General features: G+C 47.2%; 1 protein-coding gene across 6 annotated transcripts; it reads right to left on the reverse strand.

Moving 5' to 3' along the window:
* Window positions 1-14137: 14137 nt before the first annotated feature.
* On the reverse strand, window positions 14138-25865 carry LOC128079222 (cytochrome P450 3A9-like). 6 transcript variants are annotated; one of them, XM_052680199.1, is made up of 13 exons: window positions 25721-25862; window positions 25080-25173; window positions 24157-24209; window positions 22808-22907; window positions 22249-22362; window positions 21977-22065; window positions 21434-21582; window positions 20864-20991; window positions 20464-20551; window positions 19359-19519; window positions 19014-19240; window positions 17454-17616; window positions 14138-15313 (listed from the first exon to the last, which is right to left on the reverse strand). In XM_052680199.1, exons 1-13 carry the CDS (start codon window positions 25789-25791, stop codon window positions 15218-15220), a joined length of 1533 nt encoding a protein of 510 aa, XP_052536159.1. In that variant the 5' UTR covers window positions 25792-25862; the 3' UTR covers window positions 14138-15217. The 6 variants fall into 6 exon arrangements, with proteins under 6 accessions (XP_052536159.1, XP_052536160.1, XP_052536158.1 ...); XM_052680200.1 differs by lacking the exon at window positions 14138-15313 and adding an exon at window positions 15335-15741 and having other exon boundaries at window positions 25721-25864; XM_052680198.1 differs by lacking the exon at window positions 14138-15313 and adding an exon at window positions 15753-16797 and having other exon boundaries at window positions 25721-25865.
* Between the last annotated feature and the right edge of the window lie 394 nt (window positions 25866-26259).

Raw genomic sequence — 26259 nt, forward strand, 5'->3', positions numbered from 1 at the left:
TGTGAGAGTGGGAAGATAGAGAAACCTGTTCTCTGCATCAGCCTCTTGGTAGGGTGGCAGGATTGTGCTGCATTTATCCATCCCTTAAACCAAAAATGTTTCACCAACTGATTTAATTACATGAAGCTTATGCAGGAGTTACAGAAGGATTAACTGGGCTTTATCATGGTTATTATAGAAAATGATTGTATTGTTACTGTTACAGAGTTACAAAAAGTAGAGAGGAATCACAGCAAACTTGGCAAGAGCTCATTAGGAATGTGGTAAATTCTGCAGGAGCTAATTAAATATGCCTATATCTCATAATAACCATTTATCTCCCCACAGCCTCCATTCCCTACCTCTCTTTGTACACACGTGTCTGTATGTTTTGGTTGCAGGGCATGAAGCCCCCAGCTCCATCCTTGCTGCTGGGGCTGTGGGCTGACTGCCCTTCCCTTGCACATGAGGCCATATTGGGTGTTCTGGGATTACTTAGAGATGCTTTAGGAAACATCATGAAACCATAATATTAGTAAGGTTGGAAAAGGCCTCTAAGATCTTCATATCCAGCCCCATCACACCGCACCATGCCCACTGACCACGTCCCTCAGTGCCACATCTCTGCTGTTCTCAAACACCTCCGGAGATGGTGATCCCACCACTTCCCTGGACAGGCAATATCTTGTACAGCTGCTCCAGAAAAAGCTTCTTGATGCTTTGAGTCATTGGCCCTATTGACGAAGGTGACTTGCTGTTCCTGTGCAGCTCACGTGGTTGTTCCAAGAATCCCCAGCTCTGTCCGAGCTCTCCAAGGGAGCACATGTCTAATCTCCAAAGGCATTCACTTTAATTTTGTTAAATGCCACTGATCTGCCTGATCCATCCTGATTTTCCTGGGTCATCTCGCTACAACTGTCACACAGGTCCCTGCCTGCAGTACTGCTTTGGCAATGAGGGTAAACGTGGAGCTGCTGTCAGAGCGGGAAGGAATGCCAGGACTCATCCAATTCTCCTTTTCTTCCCTCCTTATGCCCTTGAAACAACAGAGGAAATCTTCACTAATACATAAACCCATGTGCTCCTCCAGGAGTTCCTCTTTGCTCGTGCATCTGTCACATCAAAATTGCATGGGGAAAACAAGGCAGACAGCACGAGGAGCCTCGTGTTCCTGACCTTGAAATTCCACCTGTGTGGCAGATGGATGGCAGCTGTACTAAAGCTGAATGTGAGAAAATGGAGAGAGACCATAACCCTGCAGGAGATACTGGTTGGGAGACATCAAAATGGTATTAAACCATTGTAATAACATAGACATTTACATTCAAAGTCTTAATAAAAGGTGGCTGGTACCTCTGGTGCCTCTATTTCCAGCACTGTGTCGGTCTGTGCTTGCTTACAGCAGCAAGCTTTTCTCAGACATCTTCAGCATCTCTTCTGCAGGACCACTCCTTCTGCAGGCTTTCACAACAAGAATGGCACAAAGACACAGCTTCTGGTTCATCTGTGTTGTTCGGAAAGATGAAATCGAGGCAAAACTCATTTTGTCAACAGCACTGTGAGCACTGACATTAGACTGATAGGAACAGGCAAAAACTTGCTGTGGTAGTGCCCAGCAAATCATTTCTCACACTTGTGATGCTTGGATGCAGAAGGATATTCTCGAGGTGACATTCAATGAACCTGTTTTCTTTTGGAGTTTGAATTGAAAGGGTGTGTAGGAAAAGAAGAGAAATAAACCCCAAAAGGCAGATGATTGTGATACTGTTTCTGTTCTGCTCCATGACACTGGGCATCCTGCAGGGGACCAGAGTGGAGGCACAGCCAGTGTTGCTCTCCAGGGACAGTACGGTGTACTTACATTTCTTAATCCATCCCAAAATATCAGTCTCTTGGAAACAAATTCCTTGTCATGTTTAATCTTTGCACACATCTTCAATAAAGCAGATGGAGAGGGTGCTGAATAATGAAATCCTTGAGCCTGTTCCAGCCAAAATCAGATGTAAAACCAACCTCAGCAGCACTGAGATTATGCTCTCCCTGACAGCAGGACCAAGTCTGTTGGTCTTCTGTGGTGGATCCTCTGTTCTCTATCCTCCAAGACATTGCTCCTCTGATTACATCTTGGTCAACTAAAGACAATGCTGTAACAGTGCTCAGCTCAGCAGCCTGCTCCCAGCAGTGCCAAGAGCAGATGTTCGTGGAGGGGCCTGGGAACAGAGTGAGCATCAGAGGTACTTCCCAGAAATCCTCTCTCTGCCATCTGGGCTTTGTTATTCAAGGAGTCCATCGTCATGCACAGAATGAGAAACACCTATTTGTGTTTGTGCTAAAAATCTTCCAATTTCAGTTATGGCTCCAGCTTTGTTGGAAGGCACAGAACAAGTCATTCCCTCTTTGCCCTCTCCATGCCTCTCACAAGCAGCAGCAGGAGGTGACACTGCTAACCAGCCACTGCAGTCCCACCTGTAGCTGAGCTAAAATAGGCATCACTTTGTTTTCGGTTTTCCCAAAGAATTCCTGCTGATTTGCAGCAAGATCCCATTGGGTCCATAGCAAAACTTCTGGGCTTTGCCCACTGCATTGGCTCTCCCTATTCCTGGCCATTATTTTGACAGCATTTGACCACATTTCCTTGACCACATAGACCTCACACCTATAACCTCAGGCAGATGTCAAACTATTTGGTCCCAAACTTACATAAGTACATATATGTAAATATATATATATAGTTTCTTCCTATGGATGATTGGATGAGCAATGCCTACTCTTCACTGGCCATGCCTGATGTCTTCAGCAACCAGGAACCCTGTATCAAAACCAATCAATTAAACCTAACTAATCAATTAAACCTAACCAATCAATTAATCCAATTAGCTAAACTGAACCACTCAATTACACTCCACTACGGCCACTGAGCAGGCATGTCCAGTATTCATCACAAAGAAACCATGTACTGAAAATCCTGACGTTTTCCCAAAAGGTGTCATTCTCCCAAAAACAAAGCTGGAAAATCAGATTCCTGCCACTTCTGCACACTTTTAAGTTTCCCCTGACAAACTTCATTCTCAGCTGCTGCCCCAGGTGGGGAAAATTCTTTGTGTAAAGATAGCAGTTGGTGAAGGTGACTGACTCTGACTCAGTGGCTCACGTCCATGCCTTTTCCAGGAGCTGTTGCATACAGAGGGAGGACATTAAACTTAGCTGAAATTTTCCAACCTAGAAAAGAGTTGAAGAACTGTTGGGTTGTTTGAGTGCCCAAACATGAGTCATTGCTAAGCTTAGGTCACCCTGTCTTTTTTAACCCCTTGAAATCATATAATTTACTGAACTAAAACAAAATGCAATAAATATTTCTGATGGAACACTTTTGGGTCAGCTTTTCTGAAGTCCATACAGCCTAATATGCATGCAATTATCTCTTGAGTTATATGTGCTCATACCTGGGACTAGGCTGAGAAAGGAGACTGGAGAGGGTGGATGTCCCAGCAGTGCCTGTCCTCTGACAACAACCCTGGGAGCTGAACAGGGACCCACTGCTGCAGTCTCGCCTTTGGATCCTGAAAAAAACAGTCTGATCAGAAATACAGACTCTTACAATAGACTTTCCTATCACCAATTACTAAAAGAGTAATTAAAAGAGCTATGTGAAATCTTTTAGAACTAGGAGAAAGAAAGAGCTTTAAGAACTATAATGAGGGATATGAAGGGCAGCAGTGTATCTCCAGTATTTTCAGATGCATTCAGTGCATGCATCATGAAGTGTCCTGATGCACACGGACAATGGGAACTGCCTGAAAGGAAGAAGGAGCACCATGGAGCCAGAAATTAGAAGACACAGAAGAGGGAGGGGGATTAATCAGCATCAGCGCTGCTTTCAATCACTGTGCTCCCTATAGAAATCAAATTGCTTGACTCATATTGAGCTCCCCATTATCACTACAGGCCGTTGGGTTTGTCCTTCCCTTGCCTGGGCTGCAGTGCTGTGCCTGTGCTGCAGCCCCCATCTGGAGAGCAGAGGGGTTAATTGGGTCTCACTCTCTGTCTCTTTAAATACAACTCCTAAATTTGATCCTTTTTTTTTTTTTAATTACAATAGCTCTTTTGGAGAAAATATCCCTCCTCCGATACACGGCAGTTTTCCAAAGGGATGCTGAAACCTTCTTCAGCAAACCTAATGGTTGCAGGCTTTAAACCTCTGGGTGAGGGCATCAAGCTGTTATCGCCACAGCATGAATTCAAAATACAAGCCCTCCCCATGCAGTCTGCATCTCCAAAAACACCCAGATGTAACGTGAAAACCCATTCCATACACACGTGTAACCCTTTGACTATCTGTCAGCTGCACACATACGGCACACGCATTTGGTTCTTGCATAACAATACATAAACTTGAAGTGGCCACAAGTGATATCTGAGAGCAACAAGCCTCTGTTCTTCATTACCATCTGGGCATATTGCTTCCTGCATTAAAGTGATAAATAAAGTAATAATTTTCTCTAAATCTGTGCTGCACTTCTCACTGCTGAGCACTGCCTGTACATTAACAGGGCGCTGGGATGGCATTATGGGTGCTTAGATCCAGGTATGGAGCTGAGTGTTCCTCCCTGCACCAAATGGAGGAGAAACCCAGCGGTGTGGGGAGAGCATCTCTCTGTGCTCTGCATGCATCAAAAACGTTGGCTCCATGTCCCTGAAACAGTTGTCCATGGGATGAACTGACCTCCAAGCTGCCTTTCCAGGTCTGTAGGTTTTGTCTGATGGGCTGTGATTTGCCTCTGATTGTTGTGGGTGCCTCTGGAGATGGATTCCAGAGCATCTGAATGCCCATGAGATATCCTCCTGTGAAGGCAACCCATGGAGAAACCTCATGGAGGAGACGTAAAGCTGGGGGAGGTTTTATAGCAGCTCCCCAGACAGCTGTGTTACTGTGCCAGCAGTGCTCCATGCATTGTTACGGGAGCAGAGTTTAATTTAGAAAGCAACTATTCCATACCTACAGCTCTACATGACAGCCAAGACTGTCACCCCAGTCAAGCAGCTTTCCTAATTCAGACTGTATTGCAAAATACATGTATAGAGTGACAGCACAGCACTCCCATGGTTGTTCTCCATTGGCTGCCCGTGGGTAGACCTTCTGTACATGCAGCCCCTGCTGTGCTACCAGGAGTGCTGGAAAAGGTATAGATCCATCCAGCCAGGCTCCTCCCAGCCCTTCCTTCCTAAATGGAGGCACGCTGCTGCCCCAGCCCAGCTGCAGAGCGTTTGGATAAACAGCACTGCACAGTGAACAGTCCTGGGTGGAACAGAGGCAGCAGGATGGGGTTGGAGAATGGGGAGAGGGAAGAGGGTTCTGGTGCCTGTTGGGGTGCTGATAGCATCATAATTTTGGCCAGAATAAAAACCTCAGACTGGTTTAGTTGCAGTGGGGTGTTGGCTTGTAACATTTCCTACAAATCCTAACGTGCTTTGTGGAAAGAGTGCCTCAGAAATGAGAGGAATCAATACAAAGATGCCTCTGTGCGTGCGTGTTTTATATTAAGGCTTAGTTGATGACTTCTCATCATTTGAAAGAAATGTTCAGCCTCAGTGCTTGAAATTATCCAGCTGCAGCATTTTCTACTCAAACCAATCTCCAGTTAATTTGATCCTTCATTTATCTTGAACAAAGCCTCCTAATAAAAACATTTGTATTACAAATGATACACTTGATCAATGGGATTGCTTTAGGCAAGTGTTTGATAATTTGAACGCCAGCTATAAAAAGTTCTTGTTTAATCAATGGAGCTGGCCCAAATTTGCAGGAATAGAAGGCCCCCCCCCAAACCCGCACATCACTAAACAAGCCAGACTGTAATTAAATATTGGGTTATTTAGATGTTCTTAACAACATTATTGTTAGAACTGGGTAGTGTAATCTGTATGATATTAGCCCTAATTATTTTTAGGTAACACGATTAATTATTTAGTTCAGTCCAAGTGACAAGAATGGATTGATTCAAAATAAGAAGCTGACTGGGTGCTGAGCTATTAATTTCCTTTCAATCCTGTAATTCCTTTGGCCAAATAAATGAGATAAATACACATGTAAAAAAGCCAGAGAGCTCTCATGGGCACAGACACATGCAGGCACCAAGCTGCACATTGGTGCTGGGCAGAATGTTCCCTACTGCTTTGTCACCAAACTGACCAGAAAATATCTGATCTGCATTTTGGGCAATATCACCTTGGGCATCACGGAGGGCAGAAGGAGCCCTTTGAAGGGTTGGGAGGGGGAAGCAGCCCTCAGCAGCATTCAGGGCTGCTTTTCAGAGATCACTTTCCATCCACATGAGCACCTGAAGGTCGCAGACTGCTTTGCTATGGATGGTATGTTCTCACTCACAGGCCTGGCTCTGAGTTAGGGAACGTTATCCCTTGACAGTCGTAGTGAATTTCTGCTTTATTGCATTTGCTGCTGTCCCTCACTCCTGGATGCTTTGGGAAGCAGTCGTGGTACTTGGAATTTTATGCTGCGTTTATTTTCATTAATAGCGGTATTAATCAGCTCTTTTCCCTGGGTCTCCACAGACTTCTCAAGGATGCTCCTGGAAAGCAAAAAACTTTTGGGTCAGGATTCCCATTGCTTCCTATTGTTGTGGTTAAAAGGGAAATCATTACTGTCTTTGCTCAAATTTTGAACCACAGCATCACAGACTCATTAAGGTTGGAAAAGACCTCTACGATCACCAAGCCCAACCCCCATCCATCCCCACCATGACACCAAACCACGTCCCTCATTTATGCACAAACACACCAAAAACTCCCAGCAGCTCCATCTTCTGCACCCCACTCAAGGAGCTTTATTCCGACAAGGCTCTCAGCCCCTATATTAGGAAAAAAACCTCCAATTTTGATATAATTGTGACCCCTCACATCTGGCTGTACTGCTTCCCCTCTCCAACACTTTCAAATCAGCATTGCTAAGACTTCATTTAAAATGGAAGGCTGGGAAGCAGCGCGACGCGGACTCTCTTGTCACACTGTGCGCTGAGCTGCACATCGCAACAGCCTCAAATCTCTTCCAATCCATCACTTCTTTCCCCCTAGAAACTCTTTTTTTTTTTTTTTTTTCTCTCTCTCTCTTTTTTCCCTGCATTGTCTCCGGCTGTTATTTATTTATTTGGTTAGTTGACTTCAAGGGACATTTCTCTTGGCTGGATAAAGACATTTTACAAACAAATGCGCGGAAACGTTTCTGATAACGTTGCAGAAGCAGCCGGGGCACTGGGTCCCCGTGGGCAGGTGATGCTTTGTGTCATTCACAGCCACTGCTCTGCCTGATGAAGGAGCAGCGCTTGTCACAGTGGCTGCAGCAGAGGCCCCAAGCGGCATGGGGACGGGGAGGAAGGAATTAAAGGGTTGTTCAGGGTTCCACAGGGCTCTGAGCACTCCCCTGGGGAGGATAAAAAGGAATTAGAAAGGACTTTTATTGACGAGGATGTGCTGCTTGTGCTTTGATATGCACACAAAAGGGCACAATTGTAAGCGTAGCGGGGAAAAGGTTCTCCATGGCTGAAATTATCAGTGGAGTTATAAGCCGTGGAGAGTTAAAAAAACCTTTTGGCTGAGAGCTTGGGTAGATGCTCTGCTTCTTACGCTTCTTTGCAAATCACCTAAAAAGGCCCAAAGAAGGGTTTCTAAGTAGGCAGGAAGGACTGGCAAAGCATCCACAGATACTTCCTTCAGTTCAGAGAGATCCGTATTCATAGAGTAATTAAGGTTGGAGAAAACCTCTAAGATCACCAAGTCCAACCCCAATTCACCCCACCATGACAACAAACCATGTCCATCAGTGCCACATCCACATGGTTCTTGAACACCTCCAGGTGTCCCCACTGCCTCCCTGGGCAGCATTACCAATGCATCACCATTCTTTCAGAGATTATATTTCTCCTAATAACCAACCTGAACCTCTCCTGGTGCAGCATAAGCCCCGGAGCTTATGGCCATGACCTCTCATCCTGCTGCTTCAGCTGGCTATAGCCTCCTTTCTCTCCTTTCAGCAGAGAACAATGAGCTCATCCCTGAGCAGCATCCAAAGGAGAGGAGAGCACCTGCCTCGAGACTGTGACGTTTACTTCAAGTGAGAAATCATTGCCCTCACTATAATACCTCAAGAGCGAGACACATAAAGTGAATGGAATCCACACAAATGAGGTCGTTAGTGTAACCGAATGTGCTGCTAGTTCCTTCAAGAATGAAAAATATGAGTAATTCCCTGGCAAGGCCCAATTACAGCCTGTCAGCGCTCACGCATGTGTTATATCTATTATGAAATAATCAGATAACATTAATAAGATTCCCAGAAAGAACATCAGATAGCCATTCTCCCAACTGTGGAAAGCTGGTCTGACTGTTCAGGCTGTCACCTGCCTGCAGAGCTCAGGTCTCTCTTGTCAGCTTTTGCTGGAAGGGTTCAGGTCCACCAGCTTGTAAGCAACAGGCTCTGAATGGGAAATGGGACCAGAGCTATGGGAGTGATGTGGAGCTGTTGCCTCTTAAGGAATTTCTGAATCACACCTAATGGGAGAACTGCAGTGAACAGTAATCAAAATCTCATAGAGTGTTTGGATTGGAAGGAATGTAAGAACAAACCAAACCAAACCAAACCATAAAATGGCTTGGATTTGTATTGGAAGGGTCCTTAAAGATAGTAGATTCCACCATGGAATCCCAGAACGATTGTGTGGAAGGAACCTCACAGCCCCACAGCCCCACCTCTGCCATGGGCTGCCTGCCCCCCATAGTTCATATTCAGTGTTTCATTCAATAGTTCAATTCAATAGTTCAATGCCCAGGGCTCATCCATGACCTTGGGTGACTCCAGGGATAGGCAGCAGTTCCCTCTGTGTGAACCATTTCCCCCTAACATCCAACCTAAATCTCCCCTCTTTTAGTTTAAAACCATCCCCACTGTCATATCAACATCAGACTGTGTAAAAAGTCACTCTCCTGTTTATCAGCTCCCTTTAGGCACAGGAAGGCCACAGTTAGGTCTCCCCAGGTCTCCCCTTCTCTTTCCCAGGTTGCACAGCCCCAGCTCTCAGCCTGTCCCCATTGCAGGGGTGCTCCAACATTTGAGCATCCCCGTGCCCTCTGCAGGCCCCACTCCAACAGCAGATGGGTCAGTAAAACCCCCACCAAAATAGACAAAAAGACAGACATATAGTTGAGCATCACACATTGCTCAGAAGCCAGTCATGTTTTCCATCCCTACTGCAGCAAGATGCTCCTCATGCAGAGGGCACACAGTTCCCCAGGACAAGGGCACTGCTCCCAGCAGCCAGGTGCTGTTCCTTTGGCAGATGGCTGCATTGGCTCCACGGCCTCACCTGTCCTCACAGGGGAAAGGAAGATACTGAGCCTCAGCACAGAAGGCTGTAATGAGGATTAATAAGGCATGTGAAGATGCCATGTAATTGTCTGGCTGGCTGTTTCCTTTGCACCTTATGCTATCATTTATGCTTATGCAAAGTGGCTGTAAAATGCTCCTGGTCTGATTCAATATAAGTCCACAGTCCCTCACGCAGGTGTAAATTGCTCTGTGAAGTTCAAGGCAATGTCTAAAAAGCAAGCTAATCTGATCATCTCTGTTGTCTTTGGTTTTCTCCCTAAACTTCTGCACAGCCAATTGAATATTTTATGTGCACGATGTGCTACAAGACAGAGGATAAGTCTCTTATGCAGAGACTCCCTAGGAAGAGGATTTGCAGTGCCCCTGGGGAACTGCAGTGGTGATGTTTTGGGTCACAGCCTCAAGGCCAAGCAGAGCAGCAATTCCATCACCAACCTCAACAGCGGGCACATGGTGGTCTGAGCCTGAGAGAAACCATGAAAAATGGAGTAGCAACAGCATCTGAGAGGAAATGCTCCAAACCCCTATGCCTGACCTTGTGCAGCCACAGGAAAAAGGAACTGCAGACCCACGGCAGCTATAAAATGAGCCTGAGCTAAAATGCATGAGCTGGTATTACAGGGAATAACCCTTAAAGAGGTGGAAGGCTTTGCTCGATGCACTCCTACAGGTAATTTCAATCCCCAGCAGATGCAATCCTTCAATAATGAATATCAGTCTGCTGGCCAGCTGAGAGGGGAATAAATATCTATTTGCCTTTAGTGGAAGTAGCCTCAGTTTGACATATGACATTCAAATGATATGAACTTTAAAAGAGTGGTTAAATGACTGCTGTTTGACTTGAAACCTTGAATCCACCGTGGCAGCATCCTGGCTGTTTGCCTTCACTCTGGGGGGGAATAGGGATGCTGGGCTTCAAAATGAGAGATCTGAGTGCTGGTGCAATGAGAGCCTGTGGGGTGCTGTGTGTCCAGCTGGTAGAGTACAAACACTTGCGGGATTGGAGGGGCAGACATGGATCCATGCACACAGAGCCATCCCTGTGTCCTCTCTCACTGCAGATGGCACACAGGGAGCAGCACAGAGCTGTGCAGTGGGGAGGGGGGGAGTAGCTGGAGGACAAATTTGAGGTCAAGGGATAGAACTGGGGGTGAGGAGGGTTCCCCTACCTGGTCCTGTCCTCTTCCTCTCATCCTCCTCTTCCTCCTCCCTGCTGCTCCTGTGCTTTGCTGTCCATGTGGTTGGTGCCACCGATTCGTGTCGGAGTTGTCCGAGCAACCAGCGCTGCAAAGCATTTACCTCTCTATTTTAGGAGACCTTGTTAAGCACTTGTCACATTAGTCTGTCAGCTTAATACCAGCAGTCATAACACTTTTATAACCCACCTGCTGAAGTGCATTTGCTTGCAATCCTTGTGACAAAAGCTGCGGCAAGAAAAAAATCGCTGCTTCTTGACCTTTGGGCAGACTCTGTGGGCTAATTATGCCATTGATTTTACCTGAATCGAGCGTTCGGTGGGGCTGTCTGGAGGACTGCCTCGCTGCAGCAGCACATCCCAAACAGCACTCATGTGGGCAGCCCGACACCAGCCTGGGTTGGGTCAGGGATGTTCAGAGTGGCTGCAAATGGTGGCAGGCGGTATTCCCCCGGCAGGGACTGGATGGGGACATGGTTCAGCTGGAGAAGGGCACCTGGAGCCAGCAGGGCACTGCAGCACATGGGAAGCCCAGCAGTGATGTGACTTCAAGCACCATACGAATTGCAGCGGGTGCTCTTCACAGAATCACAGAATTGTAGGGGTTGGAAGGGACCTCCAGAGATCATCGAGTCCAACCCCCCTGCCAAAGCAGGTTGCTCTTGCTCAGAAACAGCCTAAAGGATTGAAAAACGAGTGAATGGGGCTGGGACTGGATGTTGCAGCTCTGTGGTGAGCTCTCCTTAGATCAATAAGAGATTTGCAGGAGTTGTTGCTACGCTGTGTTTACGTTAGGAAGCAGCACTGTGCTATGAGAGGAGGAAACAAGATCAAAGGCGTTGTTGCTGAGGGCCATATAGAGATCGTTCATGAATTTCAGGGGAGCAGGGGACTTGCTTTGAGCCATCAGCAGCTTGAGCACATTAGATAATCTCCTGAAGCACTTCTGGTTGAGTACCATCCAAAAGGAAACCCACTTGATCACTCTTTGACCTCGTTGGGATCTGAATCAAAGCGTGACACAAAAGCAGACACGCTTCACGCATCTCACCATTACTTAGCCAGAAACAATTTGTTACGTGCTTACAGGTAAACTGAGGCACAGTGTTGCTGGAAACCTCATCTCTGTGAAGGCAGGAGGGAGATCACCTTCACTGCCTGAAGCTTCCTATAAGCCCAAGTATGAAACAGCAAAGAGGTGCTCTCACTATTCTTAAAGGTGCCCAAATTCAGCAAAACGGAGCTGGGATTTGGCACGCCTCAGTGTTGCTTTGTCTCTTGCCAGAACCCATCGCAGACGCCTGGAGATAAAGGCAGAGTGCCACCAGCTTGAGGGCAGGATCCAGGCAGGCAAATCCATGCTCCTACGCTTGGTTGGAGCGGGGAAGAAATGCTGGGTGCCGGCAGACGGAGATGCTTTGAACAGAGATGAGAGAGGCTGCAATCCTTTGACACCTGGAAGTGAACTGTTTATTACTAAAATGTTAAGCGGCTTTACGAGAGAGATTATCCCAAAGGATATTTTCTGCAGTGTTGACATTTGTGTGCAAGTGATTAATTCCAATACGGGCATGGAGCAAGAAGGCAAAACCCTTCTCGCATGGCTCGTGACTTCCATCACCGCCACTGATCAAGCTACAGCCTTTATCCTGGTCAGGTCATAAATGCCTCCCTGACCTGCAACGCTGTGCGTTACTTCATCACCCTCATCTCCTCGGCCACCCCTCCAAGCAACCCTTGGGATTTTCCCGTGCCCCTTTTTTGTCACCCTCTGCGGCGGCGGAGTTGCTTGGCTGCTGTTTGTTCCCAGGTTTCTGACCGCCTCTGTGTTTTGCTGATCTCCCTGGAGATGTGCTGTCGTGGCCGCAGTCAAACACAGTGCCATGGCTTTGAAAGGGGGGATGGTAACATCTGAAAGTGAAGATGAACTCTTGCCTTTGTGCAAAGTCTAGAAGGGCAATGTGCTGCTGCGGCTCACAAAGGCAGAGGGGGAAGCTGAATTTTCTCGCCCTCCCTCTCAGCTCATCGTTGACTCTCAAGGGAAACAGCCTTGCTCTTCCTTACCCTTTCAGGCAAGGATGACTTTCACTGGGGAATTTCATCCACTGCAGAAAGGCTTTTATGTGTCTCTGGGGGTTTTTGACTAAACGCCTCAAAAATATAAAAAGAAAATATAAAATATAGAAAGAAATAAAAGAACAGTATATAATAATATACATGCAATCTAACTATAATAACAATATATCAGAACAGAAAAGCAATATAGAAAGGAGAACAACTGCTCTCTAGTGACTGAAGTTCCTAAGCCCATTTTTGCACTGGAGACCACTTCACACCACCAATGGCTCTGCTCTGTCACTTATTTCAAGTGTTGGAATGCCCAGAGGAGTGGTGGAGCCACTGTCCCTGGAGTGTTAAAGAATGATATGGTTGTGACACTGAGGGATATGGCTGGGTGTTGTGGTGGGGGTGGGTTGTCAGTTGGACTTGATCTTAGAGATCTCTTTCAGCCTTAAGGATTCTATGATTTTGGACTGAGCATCTTAAATGGAACACCTCTAGAATGAGCTCTTACTACTGACAATGCACACAAGCCAACTCCTTACATTCATTGGGGATATAATGAGTTTTCACACACACTGCAGCATCCAAATGGATCAGCTGTAAGGATGCTGCTGCCTATCTGCTGAGATTGGATGGGGTAGCACCTAACCAGCATGATTAAATGGTCCTTTCCTTAGCCATCCAGCAACAGTATACAGACACCACATACAGAAGAGCTTTGGAATGGATGTGCTTTCACTGGCTGATGACAGCTGGATCCCCCAAATTTAGGCCTGGCTCCTGCATGTAAGAGCAAGCATAGGAACAGAGCACAGGGCAGCCAGCATTCAACCCTGCAGGAGCTGGCTCTGCTCTGCCTGTTCACACCCTTAATGGGCAGCCTGGTCTAGTATTAAATGTGGAGGTTGGTGGCCCTGCCTGTGGAAGGGGGGGGGGGGGAGGGGGTTGGAGCTTCATGATCCTTGAGGTCCCTTCCAACCCTTGCCATTATGTGAGCCTGTGAGTTTTCATCCCTCAGGAATCCAAGCAGCATTGATTACACACGGTAGTGACTGGGACAGGTGCAAGTATCTCACCCAGCCCTGGACTGCAACAGATTGGAAGCAGAACAGATCTGGCTGTGAAAGGGTGCTCTGGAGCAGGTGCATGAGAGATCATGGAAAGCACTTAGAACTCTGTGTGGAGCCAGCTGGTCTGCAGCATGGAGCAGGCACAGGAATCAGAGCTCTCTGCTCTCACAGGAAGACAAATGCCCAGCTGAGACATGCAAGCCAGCACCTCCAGCAATTTGTCTTGAGATAACGTGGTGAAAAAAAACAAGCTGCAAAAGTTGGCTTCTGTATCCCTTATGTAGTGCTGATTTTTGAGGCAGAGATGCTTTGAAGATAGCTCCTAAGGAATGAGGAACCCCTGCTAGGAGCAGTGATGGGACCACATCATTTTGTGGCCAAAAGCTTCTGAGACCTACAGGTAGATTCATCTGTATACAGAGGACAGAGCAGAAGCAGAGACTGATTTCAATTTTATGTGAAAGAGGCAGTGAGCATTTTATTGTGATTAGCTTCTCATCAGCAGCTTGAAGGAGACGGGACAACACAGAGCATTACGTCCTCTAGAACATGAAACAAGGACAAAGGATGGGGAAGACTTCCCCGTCCTCAACAGCCAAAAGCAACATTTTTCTGCTAGACCAGGGCTGTCCAGGACATCTGAAGGCTCTCAGTGCTGCACCCTATGCCATCATTAATTCAGTTAATTCTGTCCTACGGTGGCCTAATGCACGTCAGAGACTAAAAGGTGTCACAGTGGCAGTGCAGAAGATGTTGCCTGTACTGACAGTCACTAGTGCGAGAGACAGCTGTGTGCCTGGGGTGAAACAAGCAAACAAGCAGCAAAACACACAGGGCACTTCTCTCTCACTCCACAAAGCTCCAGTCATTAGAGGCAACTGCTTGTCTCTGGGCTCCTCCAGTTAACTCGTCTGCAATCTGAATCACGCATGAAATCCTAAGAAAATCTAAATAAATCAGTATCAGAAAATTTACGACAGACATTCATCCCTGTGAGGACATGACCACTTTAACACTTGTCAGGGTCAGAGCACATAGCTGAGGAAATAGCCCTGGACAAATCTACATCCCCAGGAGAATAAAACCAGAAGACACACAGAGCTGCCCAGCAGGCAGTAGAAGCAGGAGCAATGGTAGCATTACTTAACTATGTGCTATTCGCTCTCGCTATCTTGATTTAAATTACACTGCCAGAAGAGACTGACAGTGTCTAGAATCAAATTGCTGAGCAAAGTGCCTCTTCAGAAGGAGAGGGAAAAAAAACACCCAAATAACCTGAGCACAAATGGTCTTGCAAAATGCCTATTGTGATCTGGGACAGCAGGATCTGAGGCCAAGGAATTTTCATTAGGATAATGCTCTTTTAATTATGCTAGGCCAAACCCCTAATGCCCCATGTCAAAATGGGGATTTGCATCACTGACATTTCAAGAGTGCACACGTCAATCTGCATCTCTTTTCCAGAGTTGGGCAGGGAAAGCAACATTGATTGAAAGTCTCTGAACAGCTCCTTCAGTTCTGCAGATCGCCATGGGCTCTGGGGACCATCTTCAAGACAATGGGCTTCTTTGGCTGCATGAAACCTTTTGTGTCCAGAACCAGGGGGATCTTGAGGAAAAAAGAAACAAACAAACAAACAGCACACAGAAGTGCCATTCAAGATGAGCAAAAGGACTTTGACGTCATAGAAAACACCCCTCCAGCCCACACGCATCTCAGCCTCCCCTTGTCTGCAGTGCACCGCCTGGCTTTGCAGCTGTGTTTATAGCAGAGCTATCACTGCTGTGCACATAAAACAGCTGTGAGCTGGGGGATAGCAGCCCTCAGCTCTTGAACCAAGTGGTTAGTGAATGCCAGCATCCACCTGGGGCTGTAAGAGGAGCTCAGCACACTACTGAAATGAGGCAAAAGCAGCCAGAATCCATCCAGGGAGCAGAAGCCAAAGAGGGGCACTGGTGCCATTTTGTTTAATGCCAAAATGTGTCACCACAAAGGGCAGCGAGCCTGCAATGGGAGCAGGAGGAGCAATAAGCTCTCTGGGAAGGAAAAAATGAAGAGAGATATTTGGGATCAGTCTGAAGGAACAAGTGTTACACAGAAAAGTGCTGAGCTCTGCTGGGGTGGAAATCTCACTATAACACTCTGGAAACTAGTGATGGAGGGAGGCAACTTGTAGGACATGCTGTTCATGCCCCAGCTGTTCTTCTCCCCATCAGGACAAAGACAGTGCTCCCCTAGCCATACATGCTGCCCTAAAAGCCCCACATCCCAGTGAGCCTCAGGAAATCTCAGCAACATGGCTCTGAGCCCAATGTACCATCAGTGGGGGTGTGAGGAGGCAGAGACATCCATACATATATTCCAAAAGGAGGTTCTCAGGTGAATCTTTCCCTCCCCCTCTGATCCAACATACATGACACTTTCTGAAGATGAGCCTGAAAGAGCCCCATAAACCTATGGCCACCAATAATACAATACATATTTAACTTGCCTCCCTTTAATTAAAGGCAGTTATAAAAATAATCAATTTTATGGATTGCAGAGGACTAGAAAAATGTCATTAGACTTGGGGGAGGGTGGATAGGTCACTGCATTGTTAATGGACTATTACAGTCTTTCACCTCCAGGTTAGCAGTTGAGTAGCAATCTGAACCTGCAGAGATTCCAGCCGAGCACTTGTGCCAAGTAATAATTCTATGAGTATTTTTGTTTCATACAGCAAATGTCCTTTGAATACACTTGTGCCCTCTCTGTTTCAATCTCCAAGCTCAACTAGTGAGCAAAACAGATTAATGGCATGACCTTTGGTGGCAGGTGGTGCAGCAAAGCAGGTCAGGGCTGGGCACCCAGTGCTCACAGCTAGGAGCAGCAGTAGAAGACTGCAAGCTGTCTGCATCACAGGGAGGTGCCATGTGTTCAGGACGTGCTGATGGGTAATTCCTAGCAGTCATCGCATTGCTTCAGCATTGAGCAGCTCTGTTCTGCACAGCTGTTCCCACCAGCACAGTGTGGGAGCCCATGCAAACCCAAAAATGGGTGGGAAGGAGGGAACCTGCTCCTGCTTCACCTCTGCGTCCTTCAGCCTGCATAGCCTGAAAGCAGGAGAGGGCCACCACTTCAAATTTAGCTCAGATCATGTTTGCTCAAAAACTGTTCCGCTTTAGAGTCTGCCTGGTGGCCCATAAGAGATGTGTTCTGCTGTCTCAGGGCCTCAATGCTGCTGGCCGTGTTTATGTTGCAAAACACAGCCCTGGAGCAGGCTGGGGAGGAGATCTGCTGTGCCTAAGCTGGGTCAGGACAGACCAGCAGGGCACAGCAGGCAGAAAGCACCCCAGTGCTTAACTGCACCCAAAGCAAAGCAGAACACTTCAGGGATTTGAGCCTGATGCATCCCACCAACATTTAATCTGCCTCTCTAGAGGCTGGAAAAAAAAAAAAAAAAAAAAGTATCAGTAAGTTGTGCTGAAGCATTTAAAACAACTGAGAGCATTTAAATGCAGATATTCCCACACGCCTCTCTAATCCTCAGTGAAATCTTCCTCCCTGGTCTCTGCGTGAAACAGCAAAACCCAAACCCACAGACAAGCTTCAGTGGTCCTGAAGTTATAGGTATCTTGGGGATGAGAGGGATTTAATGTGTAAGTGAGTCAGATCCCTACTTGTCCTGAGACGCAGACAAAAGAAAGCACGGAGGATCATCCCAGTGGGAACAGAGCACAGATAATGACACATCATCCTGTATTCTCACCGGAATGTCTTTGCAGGGTCTGAAAGAGAAGTTCTGCAGAAGGGCAACCACAGCCACTTTAACAACAAGGAGAGCAAATCTCATTCCGATGCAGTTTCTGGGGCCGGCCCCAAATGGCAGGTAGGTGTAGGGGTCAATGTTCTCTCTGTTTTCTTTACTAAACCTGATTACAGAAAACATAAATGAATAAGATTGGAAAGAACTGTCGTTCCAGGATAGGTCAGCTTTCAGATTTGAAGCAATGAGAGGTCTGAGAAGGCAAAAGCTTTTTGCGATTCCATGCATATGAAAAGAATGCAGCCAAGACCCTTTTTCCTGTCCCAGCAGATACCTTACTCCTCTGTTTTTATCCAGCTGTTTGGAGGTGGCCGTGAATCTCCAGGTGCATCAGGTGAAGACCAGAAATATGCTAACGATTTCATAACTATTCTTTTCTCAGAGCTCTCTCTAAGCTGAGCCCAAATTTCAAACCCTGAAACGCACAGGTCTACAGCTTCACGTCTTCCTTTTAGATCAAAGGACGGAGAGAACACAAAGACATCCCCCCCCGTGCGACTAAAGGGAGGGTTGCTTTTGAGACACGTCAGCCATTCCTCTCCTCATCATGAAAAACAGGGAAGAACAATCAGCTTCACAGAGGAATTCGCCACTGAGCATTTTAGTAATACTTCTTAGTGATCAGTTGGTTTTCACGTCAGGAAAGCCTTTCAGTCCCAGTGCTTGAGGTCTGGCCACGTTAAGTCAGCAGTGAAGTACCTCACTACTGAGACACCAACACAACCCTCTGATGAACTCCCAGTGAGGTAAGCCATTCCTGAAGAGTCCGTGCCCATCTGCCCTTTCCATTTGTCACCTGGTGTAAGGAGTAGACTGCTGGAATAACTGAGGTGCAACATGCCCATTGCCAGAGTTCTCCCATTGGAGTGGCTCTTCCTGCAGCCAAGGCAGTGTTCCTGGGTCCTGGTGGTTTGTGGTGATCCCAGCAGGACCCATCTCCACCCCTAAGCTTTTCATGATGCCTCTGCCATGCTATGTCTCAAAAGCAAACAAATCTGCATACTGGAGTTAGCATCAAGGGCACTGATTTCTGGGCCAGCCCTCAATGTCTTCTTGGCCAACTAAAGATGTCCCAAGTCTGCCTTGGGCCATTGCCTCATTTTTCAGGGGCTAACAGAGCCTCCTATACAGAAATTATTTCATAACTGGAGTTGAAAAATTAGGTTTTATCTCCTACCCATCTTTGCCCTTCCATCGCTGATTTGCATGGCGTTGTGCCAGTCACCCAATGGCTCTCGTTTTAATATCTCACCATAAACCCCTCAACGTTACAGCTGCTGGGAGCTGCTCTCACTGTCGCTTCCTTCAATGCAGTTAATTAAATTCCATGCACAGTTTATGGATGTAGATCATAAAACTCCCCTCGCAGTAATGCTGGGACTAGATGTCAGACATTGATAAATGCCTAATTTAATGTTATAATCACGCATTCCCCGCTTTCTCTGCCATGTCCCCTGCCAGGAATCACATTAAACGTGCAGCTGTCCCCCACCTGGTCCTCACCTCTCAGGCCTGAATTCCTCTGGCTTGGGCCAGTATGCCGGGTCATGGTGAAGCACATAGATTGGGATCATGACAACCATGCCCTTTGGGATGGTCACCCCATTGAACTCCACTGTCTTCTTGCAGATCCGATCAATCCGCCCCAAAGCAGGGTACAGCCGCAGGGATTCATTCACCACCATGTCCAGGTAGTCCATCTGCATAACTGCATCGTATGTAGGAGCAGCCTGGGGATGTGGGGGGAGAGGAAGGCTTGCAAAATGGCTGCAAACATGGGGCTTCAGCCCTGCAGGGTTTCCAAGGTGCAGGTGGGAATGACCCCAGCATCTCACCACTCTCCTTTACCTTGTTGGGCAAGTTTGCATCAATCTCATCCTGGAGTCGCTTCTGCACATCAGGGTGCACGGCCAGGTGATAGGAGATGTAGCTGAGGGTGGAGCTGGTGGTTTCATAACCAGCAAAGACAAAGATAAGAGCCTGGGCCAGAATCTCCTCATCACTTAATGCTGAGAAGAGGCACAAAGACATGTAAGAAGCTGAAATCTACAGCACAAAAGTGATTAACCTTCAGGAATCCAAGATCCTGCTTGTCATCCAGGTAATGCTATTGATAACTACTTAATACCTGATAGAAGACCTGTCCAGCTGACATGGACTGGCAGCCTCTGGCAACACAGTCAGCAGCCTGGCACTGGTGTGAAGCCAGAGAACCACTGTCAAGTTTGGCAGTCTTAGTTCGCTGTCTTTGAAAGCAGAATTAAACTGGTGAAGCTCAGCATAGCCTGATCCTCATCTAGAATATCTGTTATCTCCTTGAAGCGTGCTTCCTGGGCAAAAAACAAAATATGGGCATGTGCTGGGGAAAATTAGAGGTGAGGAGATGCCAAGCAGCTCCTCTGGGCTCTGAGTTCAGCCAGATAGTGCTGAGGGATCAGTAGCCCTGTGGCAGCAGTAATAGAGATGGTACAGAATTCCACACTGATACTGCAGCCAGAATGCAGGCTGCAGCATGGGGCAACATCCAAATATCCTGTCCTCGCAGATCACAAGTTAACAAGCTTCCTGCCTAGATAGATGTTGGTGAACTGGGCTTTGCCTTGGCTGATCCATTATTTTTCGAATCCAACAGTTTACCTAGGATGAGCAACAGAGGTGAGCTTGTAGATGAGGAAGGTGCATGCAACATATGGGCTTTGTGTGCTTTACAAAGCACAGCCAACATCACTGGCCTTCAGAGAGGACTTTGCTCTTTGTTGGATAAACAGCCCTTGGGATTTATCCTGAGAAATGAGATATAATAAAATACAACTCATATGCAATAAGCATTATTATGGCCCTGCTATTGCAACCTTGAGACCCCCATAGAATAAAAGACTACAGTCTTCTCCCACATCCTCTCTTTAACTAGAACCATCTGCTCTCTGCTGAGAGGACAGATCTCAAGACATACATTTGTACGAGTCCTTCTCCCCAGCAGACTTGGAGCCATCCTGTGAGCTCTGTGAGTCAATCATCAGCTGCAGGAAGTCCACTCGGTCCTGGGGAGGAACAGAGGCAGTCAGAAGATAGGGGAGGGAGGAACCAAATCTTGTCCAGCGCAAGCTCTGTGCTGAGGGGCTTGCTACACCCAGCCCCACAACTTCAGAGCACTTGGAGATTCAGACCAGATGACTGCATTGACTTTCCCCATGTGGAAGCCCAGGTAGAGCATGCTTCTGGCCCTCCCCACATTTAATGAGCTGGGAGCTATTACAGAGAGAAGAAAATAAATCCACCATAGCTTCTAAAGACATGACCAGGTTCCACCTCTGCTCAGAACAGCACAGTGAAAAGGCCACCTGGGTACTCACCATGTGGTGCCCTTTTTCCCGTTCCTTCTTCATTTTCATGAAGAAGACATCAAAGAAGTCCATGACTTCATTAGATAACAGCGTCACATTCATCTTCTCCAGCACTGGGATCATGAAGGGGAACAACACTAGAAGGTGAGAAAAGAACAACATGCATAGATTTAGAGCAAGGCCCTCTAAACTAACAGAAAGAAGTGGGACAAATCTACACCTATACCCAACAAATTGCTTTTCCCTGCCTTCAGCTCTTTCAGTCTCCTGATCTCATATCACGATATGCCCTCAGTTCTGCACTGAGTGCAGCTCTCTGTGGTATGAAGCACAAGTTCTTCATGGCAAACAGGATCTCTGCATGTATGAGGCTGCAGCAAAGACCCACAAGAGCTGCACAAAACTTGACTGTGATTTCCCTGGGGAAATACTTCTACAGACCTGCTGGGGTGAATCGGATTCTGCAAAGTGCTCCCCCCAAATAGCAAAGTGGGCTCCGAGATAAGGGAGCTAAAAGGAAATGCAGGTGGTCACCATGTGTGACCAATTCACGGCTTTATAAGATGAGGAGTGTCATACCTATGAACATCAATAATGGGCTTAGGAAACTGAATTTGAGAAATTTCCTAATGTTGGTGACAAAGGGGTCATTGGGTTTGCTCATGGAGTCAACATCCACACTGAAAGAAGTGCTGGCCACCACATCCATGCTGTAGGCTCCAAAAATGCTGTGTAGAGAAGAAAAGAGAGTGAACAGGACAAGCCCAGAGTAGTGAATAACAGCCTGTCTAGGATAAATCCCTGAGAGGGAAACTTTTAACCAAGGACTCAGTGCAGACTCCTAACACAGCAGCTCCAGCCCCAATTTGACTGTAGCCAGCACTGTATTTTCCCAAAGTTCCCCCATTTGCATTCATCCCCCTGATCTTTCTCAGTGTAAAAACCTAGGCTATCGTTGGAAAGCACTGGACTGTGGTACTCATCCTGATTCTCATCGGTAAAAAGAGATTGTGAAAATGACAACAAAATCCACATCTATGACTTTCCAAAATGGCTTTCCAAATGGCTCCATGGCCACATTGAGTACAGACATGTTTGTGTCCGCTCCACATGGTTACTTACTTCTTCATGTCCAAGAGCTCTTCATTAGCCACTTTCTTCTCAATGTTTTTCACTAATTTTTCACCATAGCTCTCAATGATAGGGAACATCTGAAACGCAAAACAAAGCAGGAGTAATTGACTCCTTCATACCCTGTAAGCAAGGCTGGTCAACTCTTCACGGCCACCTGCAACTTGCCAAGCCACAGTGATCAAGTCTACAGCTTCTGGAGGAGAAAGGAGGAGGCCATGGGGAAGGTATTACTTCCAACCTCAGTCAGTGCTTTTCTTTACCTCTTTCAGCTTCCCGCTGGTGAATGTTGGGGACAACACAGTGCGAATCCTTTTCCACTGGTCATCCGCAGCCATGCTAACAGCTGACTCCAGTCTCCCACTCAGACCAAAGACCTGTAAAGGTAAAATTTTACAGCAAAAGGGACATGGTTATGCAGGGCAACAGGCGAAGGTTCCCAGATCCCTTTAACAATATAGCAGTGGAAAAAAACAACAGCAACAACAAAAGCAAAAAGCCCACCACGACTAACAACAATAATGGAGTGTTGACTTGGCCCCTGAATTCATAGCAGCTCTACCTCTACCAGCAAACAGAAATGGAAACGAAAGCGTAAGATGTGGACAGGACATCAATTCCACTGCAAACCTAGGCTGATGTCCCAGCCAGACTGGCCTCCCCACTGCTCCAGCAGAGTTTCATTGGCAATACTGTCAATAAATCAGGGCATGACAGAGAGCAGCTGCTTGCTGAAGGGCCCAGAGAGACTCAGAAACAGAAGAAACTTTTCATTCCTTGGTGCATGCTCTCTGCACCCAAGAGGGAAGCACGGATACCCACCCTGCGATTGGTAAAAGTGCTATAGCACTCCTTCACCAAGATGGTTTTGATGAGCGCGGGGTCCAGAATAGCCATTATGGGCTGCCTGCCATCAAAAATCCTAAGCCAAGAGAAAGTCATGGTCAGTGCATTGCTCACAGTCACGCAGAGCAGAAGCAGTCTGCTGCTCTGTTCAGGGACCACTGCAGCCCGCAGGGTCCACGCAGCTGCGTCCCCTCTGACAAAGCAGCCAAGGGGATGAGAAACGGTTTTATTATGCAGTAAAAGAGGAAACGAGGGAAAAAAGGACAGGGCCAAACACAGACAGCATGAGCATTTCTAACCATCGACTGTGCTGTTGCAGAAGGATTTTCATAGCAGTGTGCGTTCAGATAAAAGGCAGCTTTAGCAACTAGTGGCTGGACTCAATAAACCCCCCCGAACAGCCTACCTGTGGGGGAAAGAGATCTCCCTGCGTGGCCTATGAGGCAATGAGAGGGGGAAAAACTCATCTGTTTTTTCTATTTTCCAATCAAAAAACTTGAAAGCTGAATGGCAGGAGCCTCGAGCCACGGCCAAGGAAAGCTGCAATCTTCAAGAGGCTTGAGAACATTTCATCTTCCCAAAAATTGTGCTAGGTTTTCACAAAGCTCCTATGGATTTTGTGCGATGCTTTGGCTTGGATTTAAGAGGTTCCCAAGAGAAGCATGCTGAGAGCTCTGTGCCTGCCTGCACGGAACCAGGGCAGAGCAGGGAGAGAAGGCTGAAAGGGAGCTCATGCCCTGGTGCTGGGGGAAGAGGGAGCAGGATGAAACGCACTGCAGCAGCCTGCAGCTCGCTTTCTGCTCCAGACAGACAGAAAAGTGGCTTCAAAGGCTCGAGGCTCAGTTTGACACCAGCAGCAGAGTTTTCTGGGCAGGCTGCGTGGTTGGGAAGTGATTGGTGCCTTCCTACACTAACGCATCTGGAGCTGAGAGATAAAGGCACGGCTGCGCTGATGTGCTGGGTGTTGGAGGATGGGGAGATCCTGGCCCTGAGGTCACTAACTCCACTATAGTGAGTTCTGAATGATCCCAAAGTAGGAAGAAAAAAAAAAAAAAAGATTATTCTCAAAGCTCATACAAGTGTAAGTCTCCAGAACTGGCTGCAATCATTCCAGCCCTGCACTGTACTGAAATTCCAGCAGGAGAGAATCCTGCAAAGATGGATTTAGACATTTCCAGGAGTGATCCTGGATGTTACCCATGCCCCAGCTTGTCATTGCTGGCATTAAAGCACTGGGGACACAATGGCAATGTTCTATTTTGGGACAGATAAGCACCCCAAACAGAAGATTTGCAGGGAATTTTGCTCTGCAAATGGTAACTCACCCCCAGATTTTACCATATTTTTCAAAGCACATCTGATCAAAATTCAGGAGCCCCTGCAAAAGAGGAAACAAGAAACGAACAGTTTGAGAGAGAAAGTGCGATCAAAGCTGCTGGCAGAGGCCAGGGAGACACACAGACACTGAGGGACATTGGCACTGAAGGGAATAAAGAGCAGAGAAAGTGAACTGCCCTTCCAACTTCCACCAGCCAACCAGAGCTGAAAATGTAATGTAGAGATGGGAGGATGAAACCTATGGAATGCATAGTGCCATGCATCATCTAAACCAGTTAGTACATGCCATGCTGTGAGCCCAGCAAACAAAAGGTAAAATGCCTCTTTCATAGAAGCTGAAGCTAATACATTTCGTCCTGCATTTGCAGGCAGTTATCTGGAGCTGGCTAACACCTTGTTATTTGGAAAGGTTTGCTAACTGGGAAATGTTACAGCGTTGTACAGAAATCTGTTCACTGGAGTTTTGAGATTGTGGAACAGAGAGTGACTGGGCTGGGATTGCTGAGCACTGACAAAGCACAGATGCTCAGCACACGATGCTCTGGAAGCAGCAGCCTGGAGGACACTTACTTCCTTTGTTTCCAAAAGCTTTTCAGCTGCTGGATTGTGGCTAGAAATCTAGGAGGAAGCTGATAGCTTAAACTGCGAAGCGAGAGAAAGACAGAACATACCTCATTCAGATCAGCCAGAACCTAGAGATGTTTTTTATTTCTCTGTACACTCTTGTAGAGCTTCCTATCTGAAAGTATTGGACTGGATGACCTCAGTAGTCTTTTCTAGCTTTAATGATGGTACCATTGCAAGGATCAAGGAAGCAAGGACAGAGAAAATAGATGTCTTAAGTACAGGAAAAGCAGTACCAGCAGTGAGAACCTAAAGCAGACCTGGAGCAGCAGCTGCCCTTACTCACCTGTTGGTATGCCAGGAATGTTCCCAAAAATGGCACAGGCTGTGGGCCAGGAATGCCCAGCTTCTTGAAGGTCTGGTAGGGCCATATCCCATAGCTGCAGAACAAAGCCAGGGTGTGAGATGCATTTATGCAATGAAAAGAGAAGGCTCTTCACCCTGACTGTAGGTTAGATAGCTGCTTCCTGCCACACAGGAAAGGCTGCAGTGTTGGTCTGCTTCATGCAGCAGCAGACCTGCTGAGGCTGCTCTCCTTCTGCGAGGGCCCCAGGACCACCTTGGGGTGCACCTGAGTGCAGTTCCTATGACTGACATAGGCAACCAGGCAGTTTGCTGCAGCAAAAGCAAAGCTGCTCCTGCTTCTGGATCCCTGCAGTAAAGCAAACAAGACGAAACACTCTAAACCCCAGAAATTTCTCTTTACACCCTCTCCAAGCCCCATCCCTTCCCACTAACACCAGGACAGTGCAAGGTCTCTGCAGGCAGCCAATGCTCTCAGCTGGCTGCCCTGGGCCATGATTCCCTTCTCTCTCCCCCTACCCCTGCTTATCAGCCTTGCAAACAAAATGGGAACACCCCAAAATGGTTTTTAGCATTTGTGAATGCACTTTGTACCAGGGTGCTTGTCCACCAGCCACTACTTACAGCACCAGGAGGCTCAGGAAAGCAATGAGGAGCAACCAAGTGATGGGGGAAAGGTCTGGAAGGAACCCCATCAAACTCACAGCCTAACAGCACTCCTCCCACACAGCTTGGGCTTCACTATATGAGCTTTTTATCTTGCAGCTGTGACTGTGCTCATGTGATGCAGAAGGAGGAGTCCTGTTTACTCCCTGGCTCAAACTTTAAACCTTGGGCAGGGTTTCTCCTTTCACTGAAGGGTCAATACTGTGCCAAGCCCTGTGGTTTTTATGCTTAAAACTGCTGAAGGTGCTGTTTTCTGCAGGAGAAAAGGTAGTGAAAGGGGAAATGTCCTGAGAGCACCTTCCTCCTGGCCTGGGAGCAGCAAGGCTGCTGCGGGTGGCTCAGCCCAGGTGTGCTTGTGCTGTGTTAATTGCTCTTAAGGAGGTGGGGAATGGGGACAGCCATGAAGTGCTGCTGCTCATGGATGGCTTTTCCTGCAGCACATGTGCACAGGCACCAAGTGTGCTGGAGCTGTTTGCCTCATGGTTCATTCACTGTCA

This window comes from Tympanuchus pallidicinctus, unplaced genomic scaffold (genome assembly GCF_026119805.1).
Source record: "Tympanuchus pallidicinctus isolate F22 unplaced genomic scaffold, pur_lepc_1.0 scaffold18, whole genome shotgun sequence".
NCBI lineage: Eukaryota > Metazoa > Chordata > Aves > Galliformes > Phasianidae > Tympanuchus > Tympanuchus pallidicinctus.

What these genes read in the sequence shown, in the direction of transcription:
- LOC128079222 (XM_052680198.1), bottom strand. Translation starts at nt 25,791, where the DNA reads ATGGGGTTCCTTCCAGACCTTTCCCCCATCACTTGGTTGCTCCTCATT. An exon ending in GCACTTTTACCAATCGCAGG is followed by an intron (nt 22,363 to 22,807) that starts GTGGGTATCCGT and finishes TTACCTTTACAG; the next exon opens with GTCTTTGGTCTGAGTGGGAG. An exon ending in GGAGAAGGACTCGTACAAAT is followed by an intron (nt 19,520 to 20,463) that starts GTATGTCTTGAG and finishes GCCTCTTCTCAG; the next exon opens with CATTAAGTGATGAGGAGATT.